The 24332-nt window shown below is 39.8% G+C and overlaps 1 protein-coding gene and 1 long non-coding RNA gene across 2 annotated transcripts in view; both read left to right on the forward strand.

Annotated features, from left to right (window-relative positions):
- Window positions 1-9486, forward strand: part of Delta (neurogenic locus protein delta) — a 159178-nt gene extending 149692 nt beyond the window's left edge. The window contains exons 9-11 of the mRNA XM_087347573.1: window positions 5454-5754; window positions 6206-7548; window positions 7891-9486. Coding sequence (XP_087203699.1) covers window positions 5454-5754; window positions 6206-7548; window positions 7891-8035 — 1789 coding nt within the window. The 3' untranslated portion in view covers window positions 8036-9486. The remainder of the gene's footprint in view (window positions 1-5453; window positions 5755-6205; window positions 7549-7890) is intronic.
- Window positions 9487-11482: 1996 nt separating this feature from the next.
- LOC110838333 (uncharacterized) overlaps window positions 11483-24332 on the forward strand; it is a 147601-nt gene continuing 134751 nt past the window's right edge. The window contains exon 1 of the long non-coding RNA XR_015534871.1: window positions 11483-11667. This is a non-coding gene — a long non-coding RNA (uncharacterized LOC110838333). The remainder of the gene's footprint in view (window positions 11668-24332) is intronic.

The following is a 24332-nucleotide window of genomic DNA, read 5'->3' on the forward strand; positions in this document are numbered from 1 at the left end:
TCCTTTGCTGGCTGCCACTCACTTTTCACTGGCGAAATCTAGTGGCAATAACAGAGCTAACGCGGTGTGTACTTTTCCTAACTTATTCTGTCTTGAGATGGTAAAGTTGCGTCATATTGTGATATAATAAATATATTATTTAAATCTTGTCCGTCTAATCACAATAAATTCTTATTAAAATATTACAATAATTAACATTTAAAATATTAAATGATGTTCTTTATCGAAATATTCGAATATCATTTAATATTTTAAATGTTAATTATTGTAATATTTTAATATTTAATAAGACTTTATTGTGATTAGACGGACAAGATTTAAATAATATATTTATTCTGTCTTGTCTAATTGTATATTCTTTCTTTCGCTCGCCTCTCCCATTATTTATCTTTGATTTTCCATTTTTCTCGCTTCTTCCTTCATTCTTACTCATTTTTCTTTTGATTTCTATCATTTTATTTTTTCTCTCTTTCCCAGTTAACCTTTTCTTCTCTCACATTCTCTTTATTCGTCTACATTCCTCACGTCTTTGTCATATTTCTTCTTTCTACATTGTTTTTTTTCCTTTACTGAAATTCCCATTTCATAGAGACGATGATGTCCCGACCGGAGCACGTGTCAGTGTTATCTGAATTTCCCTCCGAAACTCTTATTTTTATTTTTATTCTTCTTCTTCTTTTCTTCACCTTGACCCGTATACACTCTTGAGTCACAGCTACCGTGGGAAATCGTAGCCCGATGGGCGTGGTCTGCCCCCCTCTCCAGAGCCGCTCCTTCTTGATCACAAGTCCTGCAACTCAATGAGGGGGAACATCCACGGTCTACAACACCCAGCCAAGTACGCGTCATTGCAGGAGCCCCATGCTTTGAATTAAAACCTGTTGCCTCTGATGTAGATTTTTGGAGGTTCATTCCCGAAAGAACCCCACACAAAGAAATCCGATGTACGTCCATCTGATGGTGTGTTAGGATCAGACTGTACAATTGCCTTTCAATTCTTATTTATGACCGTATCTTTAAGGAGTATCTGCGTATGCAGAGATGTAGGAAGCTGTGTGTTTTCACGAGGAAGCTGTGTGCTGGTGAGACACAGTGCTCTAGAAAGAATTCTCAGCCTACCGCATTGCGCACATTTCACTGATGGGTTTCGCCTGCAGTGCCCCGTTTAGGCAACACTTTTTACATAAGCTTCTCGTGACTTTCTGCTGCCTTGGTGTGCATTGTCTGAAATGTACGATACGTCGTAAATGACATTTTTTTCTTTTATCGAGTACGAGGGACGATGTGTTGAGAGAGAGAGAGAGAGAGAGAGAGAGAGAGAGAAGGAGATTGCTTTAAAGGTTGCAAAAACTGCCTTATTTTGTGCTTCAACACAAATTAAGTAATGCTTTTGACGTTTAACACGAATGTGGAGGTCATTAATGTGTACGGCAACGTAACTGGGAAACCGCATGGGTGTGAATAACTTAAAGGACTATGCGTACGTGAGGATATAATATTAAAAAGGATATTAAAGCTACAACGTAGCTCAGGATATAAGGGTCAGGTGACAGGTTTTTGTGGGCACTGCACTAATAAGAGTTTTACGTATGAATGGAATTTCTGTACTAGCTGAGCGACAGTCAGCGTCTTGAGTAATATCAGCCTCTATGTGCTCATGGAGTTGTGAACCTCTTCAGTGAATGTAATACCAATCGTTTTATTATGATTTAAAAATCGTGAGCTTGTACCCCATCGAAAATGGGGGGTGGGGGGCACTCATTCCTGCACCTGGATGGCTACAAAGAAAGTGACATGTCGTATGGATGGAGGGGGCGTCAGTGGCCCGTATGCCAAAGTTAGTTCTTGTGTTTGTGGCGGATGTCTTCCGCTCCTTCATATCCTAGAGGTTCCAAATTCGATTTCCGGTCCGAATGGCCTTTATGATATTTTAAAAAAAATGCTTTGTAAATCAATGGTTGTGTCGTCCATGTTTATTAGAGTCTCTGCGAAAATTTGAGTGAGGGAGTGTTGTTGGTTGAACCAGAAGATGCACAGATCTGATAATGAAGAAGAAGGAGAAGAAGCCTGGTTGAGGTGCATCAACATGCAGTTCAGTACATCCCGTTTTTTTTTTTCCTCTCGTTCTCTTTGCATAATGACAACAACGACTCTGTTGTTCACGCTTTCTCAAGTCTAAGGCATTCGTGACGTACGTTCAAGAACCGCGCCACGCTGTTTTTCCACAAAGAAAAGAAGACTTCTTAAGAAGTAGCTCTGGAAACAATTCTACAAGTTTCAGGTCGAGAAGTTATTTGCGGGGAAGTACAAGTGTCTCTCTTGTTATATGTGTATATTTAGTAACGGCAGACACAGGAATTCCATCTTGGATGTACAGGGTGTACCATATAAAATGCAACCCAGCAACGTTCGAAGCTACAAAAATGAAATTAAAAGCAGGTCTACCATCATGTAACAGACTTACCCGACCCCCCCCCCCCTCCGTGAAGGACTTGCCCATGCACGAGAAAAACGCAGAGAGTTCATTTGTCGAACTTTTACTTCGCAACAAAATCGTTTGGGAATCATTTAGCAATGTCTGCCCTGACGAGGGAGTGCCGAATAATATAATAATACGCCGTGTGGTAACATTTCGGGCACATTGTTTGTCTTAGAGAATGTGGGTGAAATTTTTTACCATCTGCTGTAAAATCTGCTTTGCAGTTCTTGCTGACAGTTAGAATTTAAAACAAAACTTTGTCTTGTTATAATATAGTGTAATTGCGTCATATTGTGAATATTCTAACAATTATTTATTTTAATCCGTCTTATCACAATATTTAAAATTTCTTATAATTAAGATAGTAAAATATCATTGATGTTCCATATCGATTGATCGATTTACATTTTGGAACATCCTTTACACAACATGTTTCAGTTTTTATTAAACCATCATCAGGTGTAAATTATTTACGAACTTAAAACTCAAATATGATTCCATTTGGTGATGTTTCATGCCATTTGTTTTTCAATTTTGGGCGAGGTGTTGTCTTTTCTTTTTATTTCATATTATGTTTATTTATATTTTACTGCTACTTTCTAACTATAATTTATATATTTTGCATTTTATTCTCTAAAATTCTTTTATAAATTCTTTCAAATTCTTTAGTGTTTCTTTCAATCTTCTACTTACAGACCGATATGTACATCTGATAAAATTTAAGGAAAGACAACACCTCGCCCAAAATTGAAAAACAAATGGCATGAAACATCACCAAATGGAATCATATTTGAGTTTTAAGTTCGTAAATAATTTACACCTGATGATGGTTTTATAAAAACTGAAACATGTTGTGTAAAAGATGTTCCAAAATGTAAATCGATTAATCGATATGGAACATCAATGATATTTTATTATCTTAATTATAAGAAATTTTCTTGTTATATTGATTGCAGATGCTGTTGTTTGGGTTGCTTTTTAAACGGAACACCCTGTATACCAAAAATAAAACTGTACTCAAAGAAGTTACTTGTTACGTCACCGAGGAATGCGAAGTGAAATGCAGAGTTTATGAGGAAATGGTGATGAATCGCGTTGCTTAGTTTCCGTCCGCTTCCCAAACAGTAATTATCAAATTTCAACTTTAACAGTTAACGTTTACAGGCAGATTAGATTAGTTGTTGCCTTTTTACATCGGAGGTCCGGATTCACTAACAGCGTTTTACCAATTATATTCTCGCACACGATGTATTAATATTATCTACGACCATAAAAGTCGACCAAAATTTCGCACAATTAACCCTTTATTTGCCCGTGATTTCCGTCATTTTATGTCCGTAACTATCCTATTTAAGGTTGGTTTTGGCCGATAACTTTCGGACATTTCTTGTACACGTCGCTACCAAATGGTTAGAACTGCTTCTTCGTATATAGGAGGTCCCATGTTCAAATTTCGACCCGGGGACCGGCTGTCCCTCCAGGTTAGTAATCTTGTCTTTCGACTCAGTATATTCTGACACAGTTAAGTAACGATGATGATGATGATGATGATGATGATGATATTATTTTGGTCGGAAATCTTGGAGGGGAGTCCTCTTGGCCAGTTAGGCGACAATTGAACCAGCCTTAAAGGACTCTGATTAATAGAGTCCGGTGGTCGGTGTGATTTATTTACGACCAAGCTACATTTCGCGAACTATAGCCTCGTTCTGTGGGAACCTGCCTGATACCTTCCTTCCAGTTTCTCTCTCTCTCTGTCTCTCTCTCTCTATGTCATGCTTATTACAAAGCAGCGCCCAGTGTTCAACAAGCCAAGTACACGGGTGCATTGTACTGTCTTGGGTTTAAGCAGCGAACCCACGTATTGATATATTGGATGGGTCAACACATTTTTATGACAGGGTCTGTACTTTGAGATAATGTTCTTTTATTTTCTCACGGCTCTGGTCGCACAAGGTGCATTTCCTATGCTCCTGGGTGTGGCATTTCCCGTACTTTATTAGCCGACTTAATGGTGTAATAGCAACTAGTTACAGAACAACAAACCACATTTAATTCACATGTATAGCTTAGGCACTACAGTAACTAGGCTACGGGCTGGGTGATTGGTTTCGATTCCCGACGACAGTATTCGTCTCCTCTCCCGCCGCAACGTCCAGACCACCTCCGGGACCCACCCAACCTCCTATCCAGTGGACACCTGGTTCTTTTCTCGGGGATAAAGCGGCCGGCACGTGAAGCTGACCACTCACCTTCATCTAATGTAAAGTTTAAGAAAGCGTGGAGGTTTACCTCCACTCCCCGCTTTGTTAAGCAGCAGGAACAAGCTTTGCCTTCACGGAAATTTGGTCCCCGTCCTGTTATTACACGGGAAGAGTCGTGTGGGTACAATTTTATGGGTGAAGATGTATTTGGCATCAGCGTGTGAAGAGAACTTGTTAATGGCAGAGGAATTCTGAGCGCCGGACCATCTACTCCGATGTTGCCAAGTTCTACGTTACCTTAAGTGTGTTTTCAACTCAAAATTTGTTCCTTCACGTTTGACACTTCAGTGTGTAGTACAGAATTGCTGGCGCTGGAAGTGATTTTGGTAACTCCTCATTATTTCTGTCTCCTGAATCCAAAAGAAATTCTGTTCGTTCCCCAAAAATTATTTTTAATTTATTTTTTTTAGTTGAGGACACTTCCTTTGTACAGGAATATGTTTGATTTATTTGATTAGTTCAGTTTTGTTTTAATGTCTAAATGTATTAATGTTTCCCTGCCATAAGCTTTATAAAAGAACTGATTTTATTTGAATTATTATATAGACAGCATGTTTGCTGAAAGGATACCTGATTTCACGTGACATACCCTCCTCCTAATTGTCTTCCCATCCACAAAATGTCAACGTCTGTTCTGCAGATTGTCTTTAGCATCTGTATCTCCCGGTAGATGACAACCCTTCTAGAGCCGAAGCGTGGTTTGTTTGCAGGTGTCACAGCGGGTGGAAAGGTCGTCTTTGTGACGAGTGTGAGAGGTATCCGGGCTGTCTACATGGGTCCTGCCAGAAACCCTGGGATTGCTTGTGTGATGAAGGATGGGGTGGCTTATTTTGCAACCAAGACCTGAATTATTGCACCAACCACAAGCCATGCAGACATGGTGGCACTTGTTTCAATACTGGGCAGGGTTCCTACACCTGCAGCTGCCCCCCGGGGTTCACGGGAACGGACTGCGAACGGAAACTGGATGACTGTGCCCATCATTCCTGTCTCAATGGTGGAACATGCAAGGTAATTGTTTCTCAGAGAGAAGGGTTTCTTGGTTTGTGGGGTGGGAGAGATAGTGGCCCTGAAATTTATCCTATTTTGTTTTTGCGGTGAAATATGCTTTCTCTAAAGCACTGAGATGGTTTCTGTAGAATTTCGTGTTTGTGGTCTACACTGAAATTTGTCGCGCATATTTAATTTATGTTTCTTAAAAAAAAAATTGTACTTCAAAGAGTGGATAAATAGCACATTGAGGTATACAACTTTTATTTGGTCGTAGGACGAAGGAAAATAATTTCAGGCTATTTGGATTGTAATTGTGATGCAGTTACATTTGAGACAGTAAATTTTTATCTGCAGTGAATGAGAATTGGCCAGTAAAATTTGCAAAGTAACAGAATGCATATTTTTTTTTTAAGTAGAGCGCGAGTACTTAGTTTGGGATTATAATAATTGTGTTTTGTTCTGTTTCTAGGAAAATGGGACAATCAGCTACCGCTGTGAATGTCCGAAAGGCTGGCATGGCCCTCATTGTGAGACTTCTGCACAGACTTGTGAAGATAAGCCCTGCAAGAACGGAGCTACGTGCAGGGACACCTCAAAGGGATTTGTCTGTAAGTGCCCTGCAGGGTTCAGCGGCACTGACTGTCAGAATGAGATAGATGAATGCTCTCCCTCGCCTTGTAAAAACAATGCTAGCTGTGTGGACCGCGTCAATGGTTTTGATTGCATATGCCCCACTGGGTTCACCGGAGAACGCTGCGAGACTAATGTGGACGACTGTAAGGGGAACACATGTCTGAACGGAGGGACTTGCGTGGACATGGTGAACCAGTTTCGTTGCCAGTGTGTGCCTGGTTATATTGGACCTCTCTGCCAGAACAAAGTAGATTACTGTCAGACGAAACCCTGTGCAAATGGAGGAGAATGTACAGTTCTTATCAATGACTACAGATGTACTTGTCGGCCGGGATTCACAGGAAAGGACTGCAGTGTCGATGTCGACGAATGCAGTTCTTCTCCGTGTAAAAATGGCGGCACGTGTTCGAATAGAGTAAATAGTTTCCAGTGCCTGTGTCCTCAAGGATACCACGGCAAGACCTGCAACAACGAAGCCAATGTTTTGGATTCCCAGCAAGATTCCTCAAGCGCCGTTGCCTTTGCAGCACCCAGTAACATTTCGAGACATGTCTCGGAAGAATCTGGTGACGATGCAGGTCTCTCGACTGAGCACGTCGTCGTCATCGCGACTTTATCGACGGCCGTACCAGTCCTGGTGCTCGTAGCGGCTGTCGTCGTGATGTGCATGAAACGGAGAAGGAAACATGAGCAGCAGAGGGCAGATGAAGAAGCCAGAATGCAGAACGAGAGAAACGCTGTGCACAGCAGTATGTCAAAGCGCGGTGGAGGTGGTTCGGTGGGTGGGGACACGCACATGATTAAGAACACGTGGGGGAAGTGTATCAATAATGTATTGGCAGCAGGGGATGAAGGGGGAGGTGGTGGTGTTGTGAGTGTGAGTGCGGACCTTAGTAATGGTGGTGACTTGTGCTACCCCAAACAGCAACAGGTTGCAGACAATAGTGGACCCGTGTATACGCTACAGCGAACGAGGTCGCATAAACAGTTGAACACCGATGTTCAACGTGGCAGCCAGTCGAACAGAACTTCGACTGTATTGCTCCCCAGTAAACTGGACAAAGACTTTGATAATTTATGTCCCAGCAATACGCAGCAACAGCAGAGGACACCGTCATCCAACGTTGCGGACAAGAGGATATCTGTCCTGTCCGTAGATTCGTCACTTTGCAACGCGAGGTGAGTTAACGCTTTACGAAAGTCTTCATTATTTTGTGTAGTTCCCATCTTACAAATAACGTTTATTTTAGAAATTATAGACTAATTTTATTTTCTAAAAAAATTATGATTTTTCTAAAAGTATCGAGAACTGTCATTTAATGACGTAGCAGAGAGAAAATTGGCGTTTTAAATTTTAGTTTCAAAGTGCCCTTTAATGCATGAATTGTAATTCCTCCGTAGTGGTAAACTATTAACAAATAATAAATTCATATAAACAAAATTTTTGAACTGCTTAATATTTCCTGACGAAGAAGAAACGTGCCTGTCTTGACTGGCGAATTGTCACCTTGTGTGTTTCAGTGATCCAACATTAGTCAAGCGATGTCTCGACAAAGACAGTAATAGTATTCTGTCAGCAGGAGCTGGCTCTGGGCCGACAAGCAGTGTGTTTGTGATAGACGAACATTTCCACCACCAAGAGGGTCTCCTTGCTACCGAAGTGTAGCTCGACTGTGTGAATGTATGATGTGATCTCTATACTCCGAGTGACTGGTGACGAATGCCCCCCATGCATGCTGTGCACCCCTTCGTAGACCCTCCCTTACACCCCAAGACTGAACGCGTTTACACGCCAATCGCTAAGAATGACTGAACGCGTTTACACGCCAATCGCTAATAATGACTGAACGTGTTTACACGCCAATCGCTAATAATGACTGAACGTGTTTACACGCCAATCGGTAATAATGACTGAACGTGGGCAATATAAGGTGTTCGTTGGAGGGTGGTGGTGTACGGAACGAAGAAAGAAGAAAACAATTACTGAAGAAGCACCTGTACATTTATTTATTTTTATTGATAACTCCTATACTGGAAATGTACTTTTCAATGTTGTCGTTCCTGTTATGATTAATGACAAAGGTTCATCTCAGATTCAAGAGAATAATTCAAATGAGATGTGCTACCACGTAGAATTATCGTTGTTAATTGTAGACAGATTTAAAAATAAATAAAAAATACTACACAGAATAATAATAATAATAATAATAATAAGCTGCTGGGTATGCAGAATTGATCAGTTTGCTAGTGTTCGCCCCCCCCCCCCCTCTGCATCATTTAAAGAAGTCACAAAATCACACTTGTATTGTGTGTTTTAAACCATAAGCAATAGTCTCAGAAGTAAGAGAGAAGTTTATAAGCAAACCATAACCTAAAATGAAAGCAGACTATCTTTTGTAACTCCATTTTTGAAACTAAGTAATAATAATTATTAATATTTGTGTGTGCGTGGTTGTACGTACGTAATTTTGTGATCTATTTGAAATCAAACTAAGTCAGAATTAATCTAAACAATGGACAAGATGTTTTTGATGCAGTGTTTTTTGTCAGTATTCCAGTTTCGTAAATGACTGATGACTGAAATTTGAAGAAAAGAAACCATGTGTATTAATGAGAAGGCGGGTTTTGTGATTGAGGGACAGGTTTATGTGTTTTTATATGGATTAGATCTGAAGTGTTTGTCATGATAGTTTGTGCGAGGGATTGAAAAATTGGTTTAAACAGCTGTTTGTTTATTATTTTTTGAACAAAGTTATCATGTTCCTGTTGTTATGAAAGCTAAGTCATTTTTCCAGGTTTTGAAGTGGTCGCAAGTAATTTGTTCTTATGGGCCGGCCTTCCCAGGGCTCGTGTTCATTGACGCACACAAAACCACTTGCAGCCCTTCAAATAACGTCACTTGTTGTAATATGTACTTACTGTTTTTTTTCTCGGACGAGTTAAAAATTGTAAAGACTTTAAAAATACATGTAAGATGACTTTTTTCCTTTTTTGTAAAATAATGTATATTTATAGTGCAAAGTGTAATATTGTGTACATAGTTTAAAAAAAGAATTGTCAGTGCGACAATTTAACTTCAGTAATAAAATTGTCATTGTTTGGCTATTTTTTCAAGCATTCAGATATTGTTCCTGGTATTTAAGATTACAAATATTGTCCAGTTGTGTTGTTGAAGATCGGCACAAGTTTAGTAAAACTGATTCTTTTCAGCAAAGTGAAACTTCTGTTGTCTCCTTTATCTTCAGTACATTACGTCTTCCTACCTCGTTCCTTAGTTATGCCATCTTCCCCAAGTATTTCGCCAATTAACAGAATTCCCTGTTGTAGACTGTCAGGGGGGTCATTATATATTTATAACCTGTTCCTGTTTTTAAAATCATTGTGGCCACGCCAATATTTCCAGATTTGCCTCTCTTTTGAGACTATCCATCCAAAATCTTCTGTACGATTGTGAGATCTGAGGTTTTCGCAGCTGTGAAGATATGAATGCTCATGTCGTGGGTTGTGATGTCATGCGGACTTGTAGGCAGATATACCCGCTCCAAGTCCACGCGACATTTACAGTTCAGTAGAACAACTTTATAAAAGTTGCATTAACTACCCACCTTCTCCTTGATTTCAACACTAACAATATGGTGTGTAAAATACAAATTTTAGAGTTCCTTTTCATGCTCCTAACTTCAAGGGAAGGAACACGAGAGGCTGATCACTACCAAGGTTTGGTTGGTCTTTCTGCTCAGACAGCCTCGTGGCAGGTTGATCACTTCCAGGGACAGCTTCACCTTTTACCTTTGCGGTATGAACATGACAGCGTAGAGTTGGTCTTCAGCAACGAGTAAGATCCTTTTCCTGGTCTCGGCGTATCCTGTTACAGTACCGCATCGAAACAACTTGGAGCCTGAGTGGAGGAAATGACTCATTTGCGATGAGGCTGTTTCTGCTGGCGTGAAAGGTGATGGCCGATTCATGTCTTTCGATACGAAGAAATGCTTTGTCTCTCAGTTACCAGTCGGGTTATCGTCTACCCTTTCATGACTGCCTTCAGGATGCCTTCCTTCTACAACCGTCTTCTGATTCATAATAACCTTATCATTCAACGTTCTTTTACCCAACAGCCTTTAAATAAGTCAAGAAGGCTTTTGATTCAATTTCTTCTGCCTGTTAGATCTGTTTTTAATAAATATGTTGCATTAATTTGTGCTGTAAAATCTTTCGTTTTGCCATGGTCCATTAGTCGTCTTGTGTTTAGTCAGAGCCAGCCACTAACTTCTCAACTGAGACCGTTTGCTTTCCAGACAGACTTTTTATCCTCATGGTCCCTTGTTTTTACATTCCACGCGTATCATCACCTGTGTTGTAATGTTTAATGAACTGCAACTTTTAAAAGTAACATTTTGTTAAGAAACCGCGGTGACCAAATAACATTAGCTTTTACGTTCTTGTCTCTTGTGTCAATTACATTCCACGCGTATCATCACCTGTGTTGTAATGTTTAATGAACTGCAACTTTTAAAAGTAACATTTTGTTAAGAAACCGCGGTGACCAAATAACATTAGGTTTTTACGTTCTTGTCTCTTGTGTCAATTATTTTATTGGCTGTTGCGTTTGGAGCTTACGAGTACAAGGTGCAGAGTAGAATATTTTGTATAAAAAAAGGAGAGCGAGATGGGCGGGTCACACAGAAAGTATGGAAAAGCTCGTAACTGTATTGATTCTCAGTGTTTATCTGTATCCTGGTTACTGATTTGCTGTTCATCATTAAACTCATAAGCTGCTTAGAGTGACAGTTTCTGCCAAATATCGATGTCATTAACAAATTTTTTCTGGTAACAAATAGGACTATACAATATTTCAATATACGTACGCGGACCGCGTGATGCCCGCGGGCGTCGAGTTGAGAATCCTTGATCGTACCGGTATGCGTTTCTCAACTGTCATTTTCTGTGTTTTATTTTTATTTCTGTCGGCAGCTAAACCTCAAATACTTAATTGGTATAATTTAACAAATTTTACTATGACAAAATTATTATTTATGCTTTTGGATAATGTCACCTGATATAATTGAATAAAGCTTTACATTGAACCCAGTAGTGAATTCCGGGAGGTTGTGAATTGACATATCTTTGATGCGCTGTTCTCTGATGATGGGCAAGTCGTCTTTGTTCGTGTGTGGTGAGAAAGTTCGTTCCGCTTTAACGCGTTAATTTCTTTCAGTGCTTGAGTGATTTAACTAGTGATCTAGTGAATTTGTTAATTATTTTAGTGCACGTACCTTCATCGGATGTTCGTGAAGAAATGTAAGTAGCTGTATGCTCATTCGTGTAATTGCAGGTCTCCCGCTTACGGTTTGAGGTGACATCCATTCCCAAAATGGCTAGCGTCATGGCCGAAAATACAATGTTTTTTGTCAGTAAAATGAAGTTGGTTTTAAACAAACTGACAAACAACTGACTAATGCCGAACAATGTAGAGATTATATAGATCAGTTTAAAATAATATTTTCTTGTGTATATACATTTTTATAGGGTTGTTTTTACGTTTTGGTTAGGTAAATCGGAATGGCGTATGACTGTGTGTTTGCATAGTAGGAAAGATACTTCACTCATACTGATGTTGAGAAAACAAAAGAAGTCAGTCGCATCCCGGCCGAAGAACATTTCTACATGCCATGAAATAGCAGTATTTTTAAAACTTATTTATCCAGTGATTGGTTTGTGAAACTCGAAAAATAAATAATACTGATACATGTTATGCACCAAGCGAAAAAGTAATGTAAAGCTGTCCCATGTAGCGGCCTGCGGGGGTGAAGGGGGTATAGCTCCTAATTCTTAATCTCGGCACTAGATGGGAGGAGTGATTAGCGTTACGCCCTGGCCGCGTTTTTATCCTCGCGAAAGGAGCCCGGTATGCATTGGGCCCGAGAGTAGAGGATACAGGATATATTCAATGACCCTGTCGGGGTTCGAACACCGGTCGTCCAGTCCGTAGACAGTCACTGAGCTGTTCCGGATAAATTTTTATGAAATTTTATTATCGACAAAATGCCATTTTGAGACGAACCCAAAATTTTTTTTTTTCCTGTGTAGTTGGTAATACCAACGTGACGTTTGCGAAAATTCGTGTGTTGGTACGATGTTGACACAGTTACCCATAATACTTTGCGCTAAATCGGAAATTGATGGTTTTGTAAGCTTTTTCTCTCAGACAATGTTTCATTTTAACATTTGCTTTCTTGTTCCTTTTTATTTTGTTCTTTCTCATTTCACTTTTCTTCCTTCCGTCCTCCATTAGCTCTCTCTCAGTTCTTTATTTCTCTTCCTCTCTCATTCTCCGTCATTCATTTACCGCCTCCCTGTGCTGAATGGCAGAGTGCGGGGGACGGGCGGCAGGTAGGAGACATGCTTGAATTAAGTCGCCCGCCCCCAGCTCACGTCTTCAGTTCTCAAGGTCTTTTAAGCCAGTCGGTTCCCACAGCATAGTGAGTTCGCTAACCGTGGACCGCGCGTGAATCAGTCACACGTTTCCTGTCTGATACGTATCGCCGCCGTGCTTTGGAGGTGCGGAATCGATGCGTTTTGCAGGACGAAGGTTAAAACAAAAAAAACTGTGATTGACGAATCGAGACTGTGAAGGAGCCTGAACAACTCGGTATAGTAACCAGGATACGGGCTGTATGACCGGGGTTTGGTTCCGGTCAGGGTATGATTTTTCTGTTTGTCACAACGTCCAGACTGGCTCAGGGACGTATACGGTCTCCTGTCCAATAAATGCTGCAATTATTTCGCCGGCCCACTGAGGACTTTCGTGGTGTTCCTCAGTGCCTCCAGGCACATGCCAGCAAGGTAATACCGTTAAGTTAGGCCACGACAGCTCCTTCCAGCATCCATTTCATCTCCTCTTTCATGAATAATTATATCATTTACTGTAATGATTCCGAGGTATTGATAACATTATTAATTAAGAAATTAGTTTTCTGTCCTGTATTATCTACCCTACCTTTTCACCAGTTCTATCTATACGGTCTTCCCAATTTTTTATGTAGTAATTTCTTTGACTGATATATTACTGATTCTGTAGTCATTAAATTGTAAACGAATCACTCTCATGTCATGGGCCTTCCAAATACGAGGTAGAAGGTCGTGCTTTAGTTAGTGGTTTATGAGCAGTCTGACTGTTACAAAAAACATCCACTTCGCAGATGTGTGTGATGAAGCAGGCAGTTGCTTCTTTTGTTTAAGGATGCAGGGAAATGTAAGTGGGTCTTTGGAGATGACCCCCCCCCCCATGTCTGGACCAGGCGTCGCTATTAGCAGGGAGGGAGGAAACTTTTAGTTCGATAGTGAAACAAGATGTTGTTACTAGCTGTGACCTCCATTTCAAGTTCAAACTTTGATGTATGCCTCGTATTTGAAGGAACGGGAAAAGTTATGATCTTTGGCGAAAAAAAGAGAAAGCTGTTATTTTACATACGATATATATCGTGTGTTATGTGCAGTGGTTTTTGAGTTACTGGGTGTTTAGGAATTCCGTTTTTTTTTTTGCACATATGTTTTGTAGGCTCTGTCATCTTATGTGCTGTTTTAAATTCCGAGAAAATATTCTGCAAAATGTAATGTTGTTGCATTTGCCTGAGAAAAATACAGAAACGAAATGATTTTTGTTTTAGTTAATTGTGTTGTTGTGTGTGACTGATGGCCGTGGTTGCTGTGGTATGCGGTCCCTTCCATATGTGTGCACATTTTACATCTGTATACAGGGTCGTTTAATAAACTGTTAAATCGTGTCCTTTTGTTTGTGGGCTCGTAAGTAGTGATAAGGTATTTTTACTACGTGAAGTCATACTAAGATAGTTGTGACGGCACTATTACAGTTGCTTACCTGGTAGCCAGTCTTTTATCTGTAGCATGTTCTCAATGCGCTAATAAGCATCATAACAAGATCATAATTTGTTATTAATTTAATTTATAGAACGGGAACTCGCATTCATTACAAACTTACTCTGCTTGTCACATTCATTAATAAAAATTAACGCCTGTCCTGACGCTACGTTATCTCCAGTGGGCATTGAAGTCTTTTTCCCAGGGAGTAAAGTTCAACACTTACTTCCACACTTACTTCCACCTAGTGCCGAGGTTAAGAAAATATGGAGCCATGCCTCCATTTCCTCATACATTTTCATGGCGTGTGCTTTAAGCATTGTGAGCAAATGAGACAAAATAGAAATGATAAAATTGAAACCAATTTCGATTTTTAAAAAAAAATTCGCGCCCTCACCAACACACCTCAGCACATCGGTTCAGTACCACATAGGTTGATGCATAAACGTTTCAAGAAACATGACAGCCGAAATTTCCTTGAAAGTCAGTCATTTCTTCTTGTTTCATATGCACAGTTTCTGGTCAGAGTGACTGGTGACCCGGGGCTTCCCGTATCGTGTGCTTCTCCATTATTATAGTGGGCATGTTACTTGTTTTAGTTGGGAACCTCGAGGCACACTTTGCTAAGCGGGGCGAAACATATTTCCCACGGTTTGTTTTCATTTTGGTCTACGGAAGGAAGTTCAGAAGTGATAATCCAGTTTGATAGGTAGTATTAATATATGCAGATAATGGGAGATAATACGTGAGTCCTAATCTTACGAGTTGAACTTATAAAAATAGAGATTTAATATAGCCTTGTTTTGTGTTCTGTTTTTATGTGTAATGAATGTCCTTCTAGGTTCATACGTGTGATGAGATAAATAAATGATAAAATATTCACAACGAAGAATAAGAAGAAGACGACTCGCTGTTTTAATTGTACTTGAAATTATAGCACAATATCGGTAATTTTTCAGAAATTATCGTTTTGAAATGTTGGTATAACTTTTTAATTTGCACGTGTTTTGGGATTTAAAGCCCCATTAATTTCTATAATAGCATTAATTTTTGTAGAAAAGGATGAAGAATTATCTGCACTTAAGAGGGAGACATAAAATTTAAATTACCTCATAATTTTCAGTAGCTCATCTCATAATTTATTCTACGCCGTATCTTCAGAGCTTTATCTTTCAACATAATGGGGAATTTTATAGTTTCGCTAGCGTCTTTTGTCTTAGAGTTGACGTTCTTTTTTTCATTCTTGAAAAAGACGCTGTGAATTTTCCTGCTTCTTTGCCACGTGGCTCTGTAATCGGTGCTCTGAAGATAACTGAAGTAAATGCTAAAAGGTTCTACGCCCATTTAAGTATGTCCACAGGGGAAAAAGTAAACCTAAATTTCTTAGTGAGAAAAATGTCACCGAACATTATGGTTCAGTGATTAACACCCTGCTTCTTCGAAATCAATTATTTTTGACTCTGCTAGGATGAGGTATGAAAAATATCTTTTAACCATATTTTCCAAGCTTATTATTATTGTTTAGTGTTCTGTCTGACGACAGGTCCATATGAACAGGATCCTTCCATCCTTTTCTCGGGCTGGGACCTGTTCATATACGTTCTTGGCAGATGATCCAGAAGTGGTTTGCCATTGCCTTCTTCTGTGTGTGAATGGAGTAATTGTTGGGATGCCACGGAGAAACCGGGGAAGCCCCCCGGAGGAAAACTCCGTGTTGCCTAGACCACGGCCTTGCCCAACACAAGTTATAAATTCGGGCACCGCCGGGAATCGAACCCGAGACCCCCAGGATTACAAGGCCAGCGTTCTAACCGCTAGACCACCTCATCTTATTATTATTTAGTGTTCTGTCTGACGACAGGTCCATATGAACAGGATCCTTCCATCCTTTTCTCGGGCTGGGACCTGTTCATATACGTTCTTGGCAGATGATCCAGAAGTGGTTTGCCATTGCCTTCTTCTGTGTGTGAATGGAGTAATTGTTGGGATGCCACGGAGGAAAACTCCGTGATGCCTAGACCACGGCCTTGCCCAACACAAGTTATAAATTCGGGCACCACCGGGAATCGAACCCGAGACCCCAGGATTACAAGGCCAGCGTTCTAACCGCTAGACCACCGTGGCGGTTTTTCCAAGCTTATATTTCATGAAAGAGAGGGGATCTGAATTACTTCTAAATTCACGCGACGTTTCAGAATACGTTACAGACATCCCGATCTTCTATCAGACGGAAAGGGGGGTGGGGTATATTAATCGCCTCTAGGGGACAAAGCCTCGCAAATCCCCAGTAAAACTGCATTTCCTATCTTATCTTGTCGTTCCCCATGAACGCATTCACAGAGCCTAAAATGAAGGGGGTTCCTTTGCCCGCTCAACACGCGAGTTCCTATGATACATTCGTATTTCACACAGTGTTCTGTGGCCACGCTTCCACGAGCATCAAAATTCCCTCGCTTCACAGATTTTTACCCCCCCCCCCGCCCCGCACTTCCCCTAAGTCCATCTCGTTAAATAATGGAGTAATTTCCTTGCCCGCCCTACTCCGAGTTTTGGAAGTGCTTCTGTGTTCGCTGTCTCTCATTATCCTAGCACAGGGCTGTCTAAATGAAGACGTACTTAGTGATCCGGAAGGTTCCTCTTATTCATCGCTTTTCGCTGGCGTACCACTAATTATAATTTAACGCATTAAATGTACCGCTAACGAAATGCTTTCGGGGAAAACTTATTTATGTTGATATTGTCTTTTGATTCTTTTACTTAGTTCGCGTACCACAGGTTAAGAAACGCTGCTCTAGATGAATACTCACGACCCGTCATATGTTACCATGGTAATCATAATCACTATGGTAACGGTAAGAATGTCTGCTGCCGACCACTGTGTACGAATAACAACGCGAACTGCTAGGTCCATGGACCCCAGTCCTAGTTCTAAGTTTGTCAAGAAATTCCCTGTCTTTTACAGAACCCGAAAGTTCTTTAACGTGTCCACAGGAGCACGTCACTGGGATCGAGATCGTAAACACCCCCATTCCTTTGAAATCTACTTTAATATTATCTTCATCTTTACGCCCAGGTCTTCTAGGTGGTCTCGTCCCTTCAGGATTCCGACTAAAATTTTGTTATGAATCTGTCTTCGTAATTCGTGCTACATTCTCCGTCTATCTCTTCTTGGTTTCATCGTAGTTGGTGAAGAGTTGGCCTACATATTATGAAGCTTTTAAGTATGAATGTCCTCCATTCTTCAAATATATCCTCTCTATTTGGACCAAATCTTGTTTTCCGCCACTTTGTTCTGAGACATCCTTAGTCGTATGAAGCTATTCTTTGTACATCCCTGTAGATACAGGAAGCAACAGTTTATTGAGGCAACTGAGTTGATTGCATCTGAATCCGTTTATATCACGTCGTTTTAACAGCTATAAGATCCCACCTTACACTTCAATAAGCGCTTCTAGGATGAAGGAACACTTACGTACACAAAAGGTTATGAATCGGAGTCTGGAACGCTTCGAATGTTTACTCGTGAAAAACTAGTGCAGTGTGATCCGAGAATTATCTTTGAAAATCGCGTTTATAGTACAAAAATATGTAAAATGTCTTTATTAATTAAATTGAAGTGAAAATCAGATTTCTGTCAGATGAACCAACATAACTCGGACCCTCTTGCTTCATACTCCCGTCAGACCCCACCGTAGTTACGTTTGAGTTTCTTGCTACCAGAGCCGCTACCGTCAGAATTTAACTTATATTTATTTTTTCCCTAAATCGTTCGTACAGTCAGGCTTGACGGACATCGGCTACTATATTAGGTGTGTAAGATTTCTTTATTTTGTTTTGATATGGATGTTGAAGCAGAAGGAGTAGACCTGCTGGAATACAGTCATCGTGCAACGATAACGATGATGATTCAGATGACTTCTTCAGGAAGTTGAAAATGTTTTGGGTTAGATAAGATCGGCCGTGTGTGACGCGTGGGTGGTCACAACATCCCGAACACTCGCTGCAAAATCACGCTCCATTTTTGCGAATTATTTAACAGCTCTGAAGATGCAGGCAGTATGTTTCCCCGAAACGTCCATATGGCGCCACGATCCAGATCGACAGTGACAGCAATGACGCTGTGAGAATCTCAAATGTCACTCGGTAAGATTATTTTTGTGATCAACATTTGAGCCGACCCGGCTAATCCCTGTATAAAAACACGGTTTTCGCTCTTGTGTGCGATATGTCCTGTATTTCTAGGTGTTCTAAGCGGTGCCTTGCCTTCGGATTTTCCGACCAAAATTTTGTTTATATTTATTTAACATCTCTGTCAACTCATAAACATCTAGGAGTCTGAAACTCTTAATTAAACTTGCATGAAAATTCCAGCTCACAACATATCAAATCCTACCGACAATTTTGTAAGGGACGTTACCTTATGCGCACTTTTTTGACAACGACAATAGTCTCCTAGTCAACACCACCGACTTTCCGCATTTAAATTAAAAAAAATTGAACATTTTAAGGATTCAAAGAATTTCCACAATTTCTGTCGCAATAATTCTTGTAACAAAAAAAAAGTAGCAAATTCTTAAACCGCTAAGCTTCGCATTCCAACAGCATCTTAGCCCTCCGTTTGCCATCTACTTCTCATTTCAAAAGCCATTTACATTAACTTCAGGACGAAACAATCTGATAGTTTATGGTTTCTATGTGACATTTTTGTTTTAGAGAAAAAAAGAATTTGTGAGACTACTCTGATATTTTGAAGAGCTGCATGAGAAAAGAACTAACTTTTTATGTACTTCATTCTCATTGGTTGGTTTGGTCGTTCTGTGATCCAAGCTGTTGAAATATCGCCTGCTCTGGGCATAACTTTTAAAAACTCATGTTGTCCCCGCTTAATTCAGTGGATTTTAAAACGTTCTTAGGATTCTTGAGTTCTCAAACCTCGTAAACAAATCAAATGTGAACTGGTACTTCATTGCGCGGTATAATGATTAACACTTAGCTACTATTCTAAAGGGTTTGAGTTCAAATCCTGTCGTCGAGACTTTCTGTTCTCACTAAGTGTTTTTTTTCTTTTTCTTTTTTTTTTTGCATGAAGCCGAGGTCAAGTTCATGACAAGTTTAGTTGTGTGTTTTAAAACGGCTGTACAGTTATTTTATTTGAATTCTAAACAAAACATCTTTTTAGAGGCGCTCATACAGTATTATTACACATATCCTTTGTATGTAGGTCGCATGAACTACCTGTAGGAACTGTTATGTAGCTGTGTGTATTTTGATTGTTTGAATGATACTCCACCATTCAGACAGTGTAACAATAGGAAAATGAGCTAGACTCTACAATTGACGATCCGTAATAAGGTGACTTTAATTTATTCAAATTGTGTCTACTCCATTTTTTTGTTGTAGATCTTAATAATCGTCGTTTTCCTTATCTTTTATGTCCGTTTTACAGAATGAGTATTTTCACATTGTATTCTATTATACGCCGAGTAAGTTAGGTCGGGAGTAGAACTGTCAGCTTATACGGCTTGAACACGTGGCTAATAAGCTTGGGGTACTTTACAGAAGAGGAAGGAATTATTTATATTTTGCATACAGATCGCCAATTCCGCCTTTTGTACGCGCCACTATCTGTCCAGTTACGTGCCGCCTCCACCGGAAACAGAACGTAGAACATACCGTTTCTGCTCTGGGAACTGAAAGTGTCTCGGTCATCATGATTTTACTTTAAATACGGACCTCGTCTGTCACGGGAAATCTCGTGTTCCTAGACACTGATGAGTTAGAACCGTTTTTGAAGCTGTTATTAAATATGACCTCGATTCTGACTCAACATAAATCTGTTACGAAGATAGGGTTTCACTGTAACATATATGTGGTATGATACATTGAGGATATTTGACGGGTGTGCCGGCGTCGAGGCACGGTACCGCTTAAACGTTCTGCACTAGCAGTACGTTTATTTGTCATCAGCGGCACAGCCGCCAAATAACCAGAATGTAGTGAAAGTAGTTAAGTTTTACACGAACCCCGTCATTTTTTTTACAAACGTCTCATCTCCACACAGACCCTAAAAAGAGTGTACATCTCGTTGCTTGAAATATTACTTAAAGTTTAACTGCCTATCTAACGAAATTCATTAGACTACACAGAGTGGTAATAATTGAATTTGGGAGTTCATATATACAACAGATAATTAAAAATATTTTTTTAAATTGGAATAGTGCGAAAATTGTTATTCCTTACTGCCCTATATTTAGTATCACTTATCTGCTAAGTTTAAGTTTTAATTAGTGTCTAAAAATAACACGTTTCTGAACTTGGCCTTTCTCCGACGTCGGGCAGACGCATGTTTGTTTTCAAAACGCTGGTCGATGTTAATTTGTTAGCATCTCACTTAGTGTCGATCACACGCAAGAATCAATTCAGAGACGAGTGTTCCTTGAAAACCGTTGCGGAGAAGAGTTTCTTCTGCGAAATCTGTCTATGAATTCCCATAGTCGAAAATGTAGTATAAACCATTTAACAATGTTAGACCCGTAAAACTTCACTTAAGATAATTTATCTTTTGTACGTTTTTTTTTTTTTAAAAAATATATATAATCATTTGCAGCGTCTTTGGCTTTATAATGTTTGCTTTAACAATTTGTGTCCACATTCCGAAATTACCATGTCTGCCATGAAGAGAGCAAACGATTTTGAGGGCTTTCAACAGTTCTAAGTGGTTAGTTGCAGTTTTTACACTTCTGGAATATATTTTCATAACTTATGACTGATCCTTGACCGCTCAAGTTATTACTGGGTCTATTTATAACCTGAAACAAAGAAGGAAATTCGCAAATATTTTTTCTTTTCTTTTTATGGAATATGAGGCAAGAGGATTTTACTTGTCGTCTTCACGGCGGTGAGGATAATGAAGTTGTTCTTCTAGGTTTTGGCGCCGTGTCGGTAGATGCCAACGTTTCGGAGACGTATACTGCCCCCATCTTCAGGGCTAAATATGAAGACAGCATATTTATCTGAAAGATTGGAATCTACAGCCAAAAATCATAAAAGCAGCATTATCACTTTGGACCGCCATTAAAAACGTTAAATGAGTTCTATTTTCTGCCAAGGAGACATTGAAAAGAGGGTTTTGAGGCCGACAGAGGCAGGTGAATTGAATTCGCTGTGTTGCCGATAGTCATCAATAGTTTTGTCGTCCGTGAACCGGACATCTTAAAATATCAGCTTTGAAACGCGGACACGAAACTGGTGATGTAGCTAGGTGATAACAACGTCGACGGTGAGCAAGCAAGGCGGATAGACGCGTCTTGGCTTCGTTTCGTACACCGGAAGTTGTAGTCCTTGTTCATATGCTGTGATGTGAACTACAGAATTTCACCATTACGGCCAGTGACCTGCAATTGTTTCTTCTTGTCTCCCTGTTGCCTGTGTACACGTAATAATACTGTTGTGTGTCTATAATAAGAGATACACTTGCCACTTCCAACTGGATGAATCCTTTGTTTTCAGATGCCACGCTCTGCTATAGTAGTTTGCAGTCGTACCTGACAGGAGACGGCTCATTTCGCGGCTAAAAATGTTCTGTTTCCTTATTCGTGTAACATAGTTCCTTCTTAATCCCATCCGACTATTTTTTTAGTACTTTTCCTTGTTATAATTTCTTCTTTCTTTGAGATATAGGCCATCAGCCTGTTCTGGTTTATTAAGCGTATAAATACCTTTATTCTCTGTGGAACTTGATTCAAAATGAATTTTAATAACGTAACCTACCATAGAGAGACAAGAATGCATACAGAATTTTTGTAAGTTGGTCAAGTTTTTAAAAAGCAACCAACCCCTTGGGGGGGGGGGTTGGTTGCGTTTTAAAATCTTGAGTAAGACACTAAACTCGGCATTGTTGTGTTGTACTCGGCATTGTTGTGTTCCACAACAATGCCGAGTTTGTTTATAGTTGACATTGTTGATGACGTAATTTATTGACGACGACGAAATCACAAATTTTTATAGTAAAAATCTCTAGGAAGACAGAGGAGGGGGGGTTAACATTAACATTATCAACGAGAAAATTTATAGTGTGCAGGGTATTCTTTAAAAGATGTTACAGTGGTGTTTAGATCGTGAAAAAGAGATGGGCATAGCACGAATGGAAGATGAAAATTCATTCTGAAAACCGGAATGGAAGAGATTTCTTTAAAGACATAAGCGCAGATGGGAAAATGTCTCAATATGGATATTAAATAAATATGGCGAGAGGGCGTTGACTGTATTTACATGGCTCAGCATACTATATAGTGACAAGCTTTTGTGAACATGGTAATGAACCTTTGGGATTCTGTTAAATGCAGGTAACTTATCGGCTCCCCAGGAAGGACTCTGGGCCATGGGATTCGGTTTAAAGTCACCGTACAGTATGATTCCAGCGTGAGGTATTGCGGGCTCCTCCAGTGAAATTGTGGCCCTCCCAGGCTGTAACTCCGGGTATTGTCTCTTTAGCGACAGGGAAAGTTCGAGTCATCACAAGTAGAAAGTGAATCGTCTGTCATCCTTCGGTTAAGCTTGGAAAACCCGCCTGGAAGTAACACACAAGAACGAAACAGCTGCCACATTTGTCTTCGGGAGAAAGGATTTTGAAAAATATAAAGGGGAAAAGTGGCTGCAAATAATGTTGTTTCTTGTCGAATTTACTTTGCATAGGACAAGGCGTTACTGCGCTGACATGAAGATATTACCAGAGTAGGATGGAGCAGTTGTGGATACTCTTAAAACGCATTCCTCTTTCGCTGTGATGTGAACGTGTCATCATTACCGTAACATCCTACTAGGACGCGTGTTGGAGATGGGTAGAACAAAAGCTAACTTCGTAAACCTAGACGTACGTGGCAGGATAATATTAAAATTGGTTGTAAAGAAATGGGTTGTGTTGTGTGGATTGAACTGGCTCGTGGTAGGGTCCAGTGATAGACTGTTGTGAACCTTTGGATTCCATAAAGTATAGGGAGAGTATAAATATAAAATATTCAAGAAAGACGATATACACGGGGTAACCATTTGATGGATGATAAAATTGATATTCAATGATTTTTGTTGATGACTGTTGTAAATTATAAGGCCCAATTAACCACATAATAACGGGGTTTCAGGGCGAACATACATTACAACATGAGTTTAATAATCGAAGATTAGAATCTTGAAAATGGTTTTATTTTCCTAGAACAGAGAAGCGGATCTTGGTGGACGATTGCATGATAGGTTTCTTTTCGCCACATCCTAGAATATTTCCCACGACTGCTGGTGGTGTCATCTTTGATTTATTCAATTAAACGAAACTGCTGACTCAAGCCTCATTTGATTCACAGCTCGTGGAACTGGTAATGTGAAAACGTCGATTGCTATTCTTTCCAGATGATGTCAATTTAAAGCTTAATTTAACAAGGAAGTCTTTGTCTTAGAACTCAGTGACAGACTCTGCTGTGGAAAATAAGGAGGTTTGTGGGAGTTTCATTCACAGGAAGTTGCCGTTATTTTATCCTTTCGAAACTCTCTGGACCATAGTCCTTCTTGAGAGGCTGCTCCATTTTCATCTGTGAGACAGGTCTCACCGACCAGATATCCATCCTGAAGATGGTTGCCTTGTGGGATGCTACGCCGTGAAGTCTGGCAGAAAGTGATACTTTTCGACTGTGCTTACTGCCTCCATATTCAGGGAGATGTCAACCAGAACGTTATTCTATTGCATGTACATTATCGTCCTATAAAATATTTAAATTAATAAAACAATAATAATAATATAAAAATTAAGGAAAGGATAATTAACTTGTGTCCATGGAGCAGAGTTCGTGAAAGAAACTCATACGCTCAGCTGACGAAGTTAATGTTTGTAGTGGTGAAGTGTTTTCTTTGCGGTACGGACTAGATTGTTAAATATTATTTATAGGAGCTTCGGATTTAAAGGGTTTTAAAGATACTGAATATTTAAATGATGCTTAGTATTAAAAATTAAAGCTTAAATTATACTTAGATTCTCAAGTTTGAAAACTTTTAATAAGTTAAATTGGTTATATAAAAACGGTTAACTTCCTGTCCAT

The sequence above is a fragment of the Zootermopsis nevadensis genome, unplaced genomic scaffold (assembly GCF_977971745.1).
Source record: "Zootermopsis nevadensis isolate Lab colony 2312 unplaced genomic scaffold, Znev_1.0 Znev_ptg000012l, whole genome shotgun sequence".
Taxonomy (NCBI): Eukaryota; Metazoa; Arthropoda; class Insecta; order Blattodea; family Termopsidae; genus Zootermopsis; species Zootermopsis nevadensis.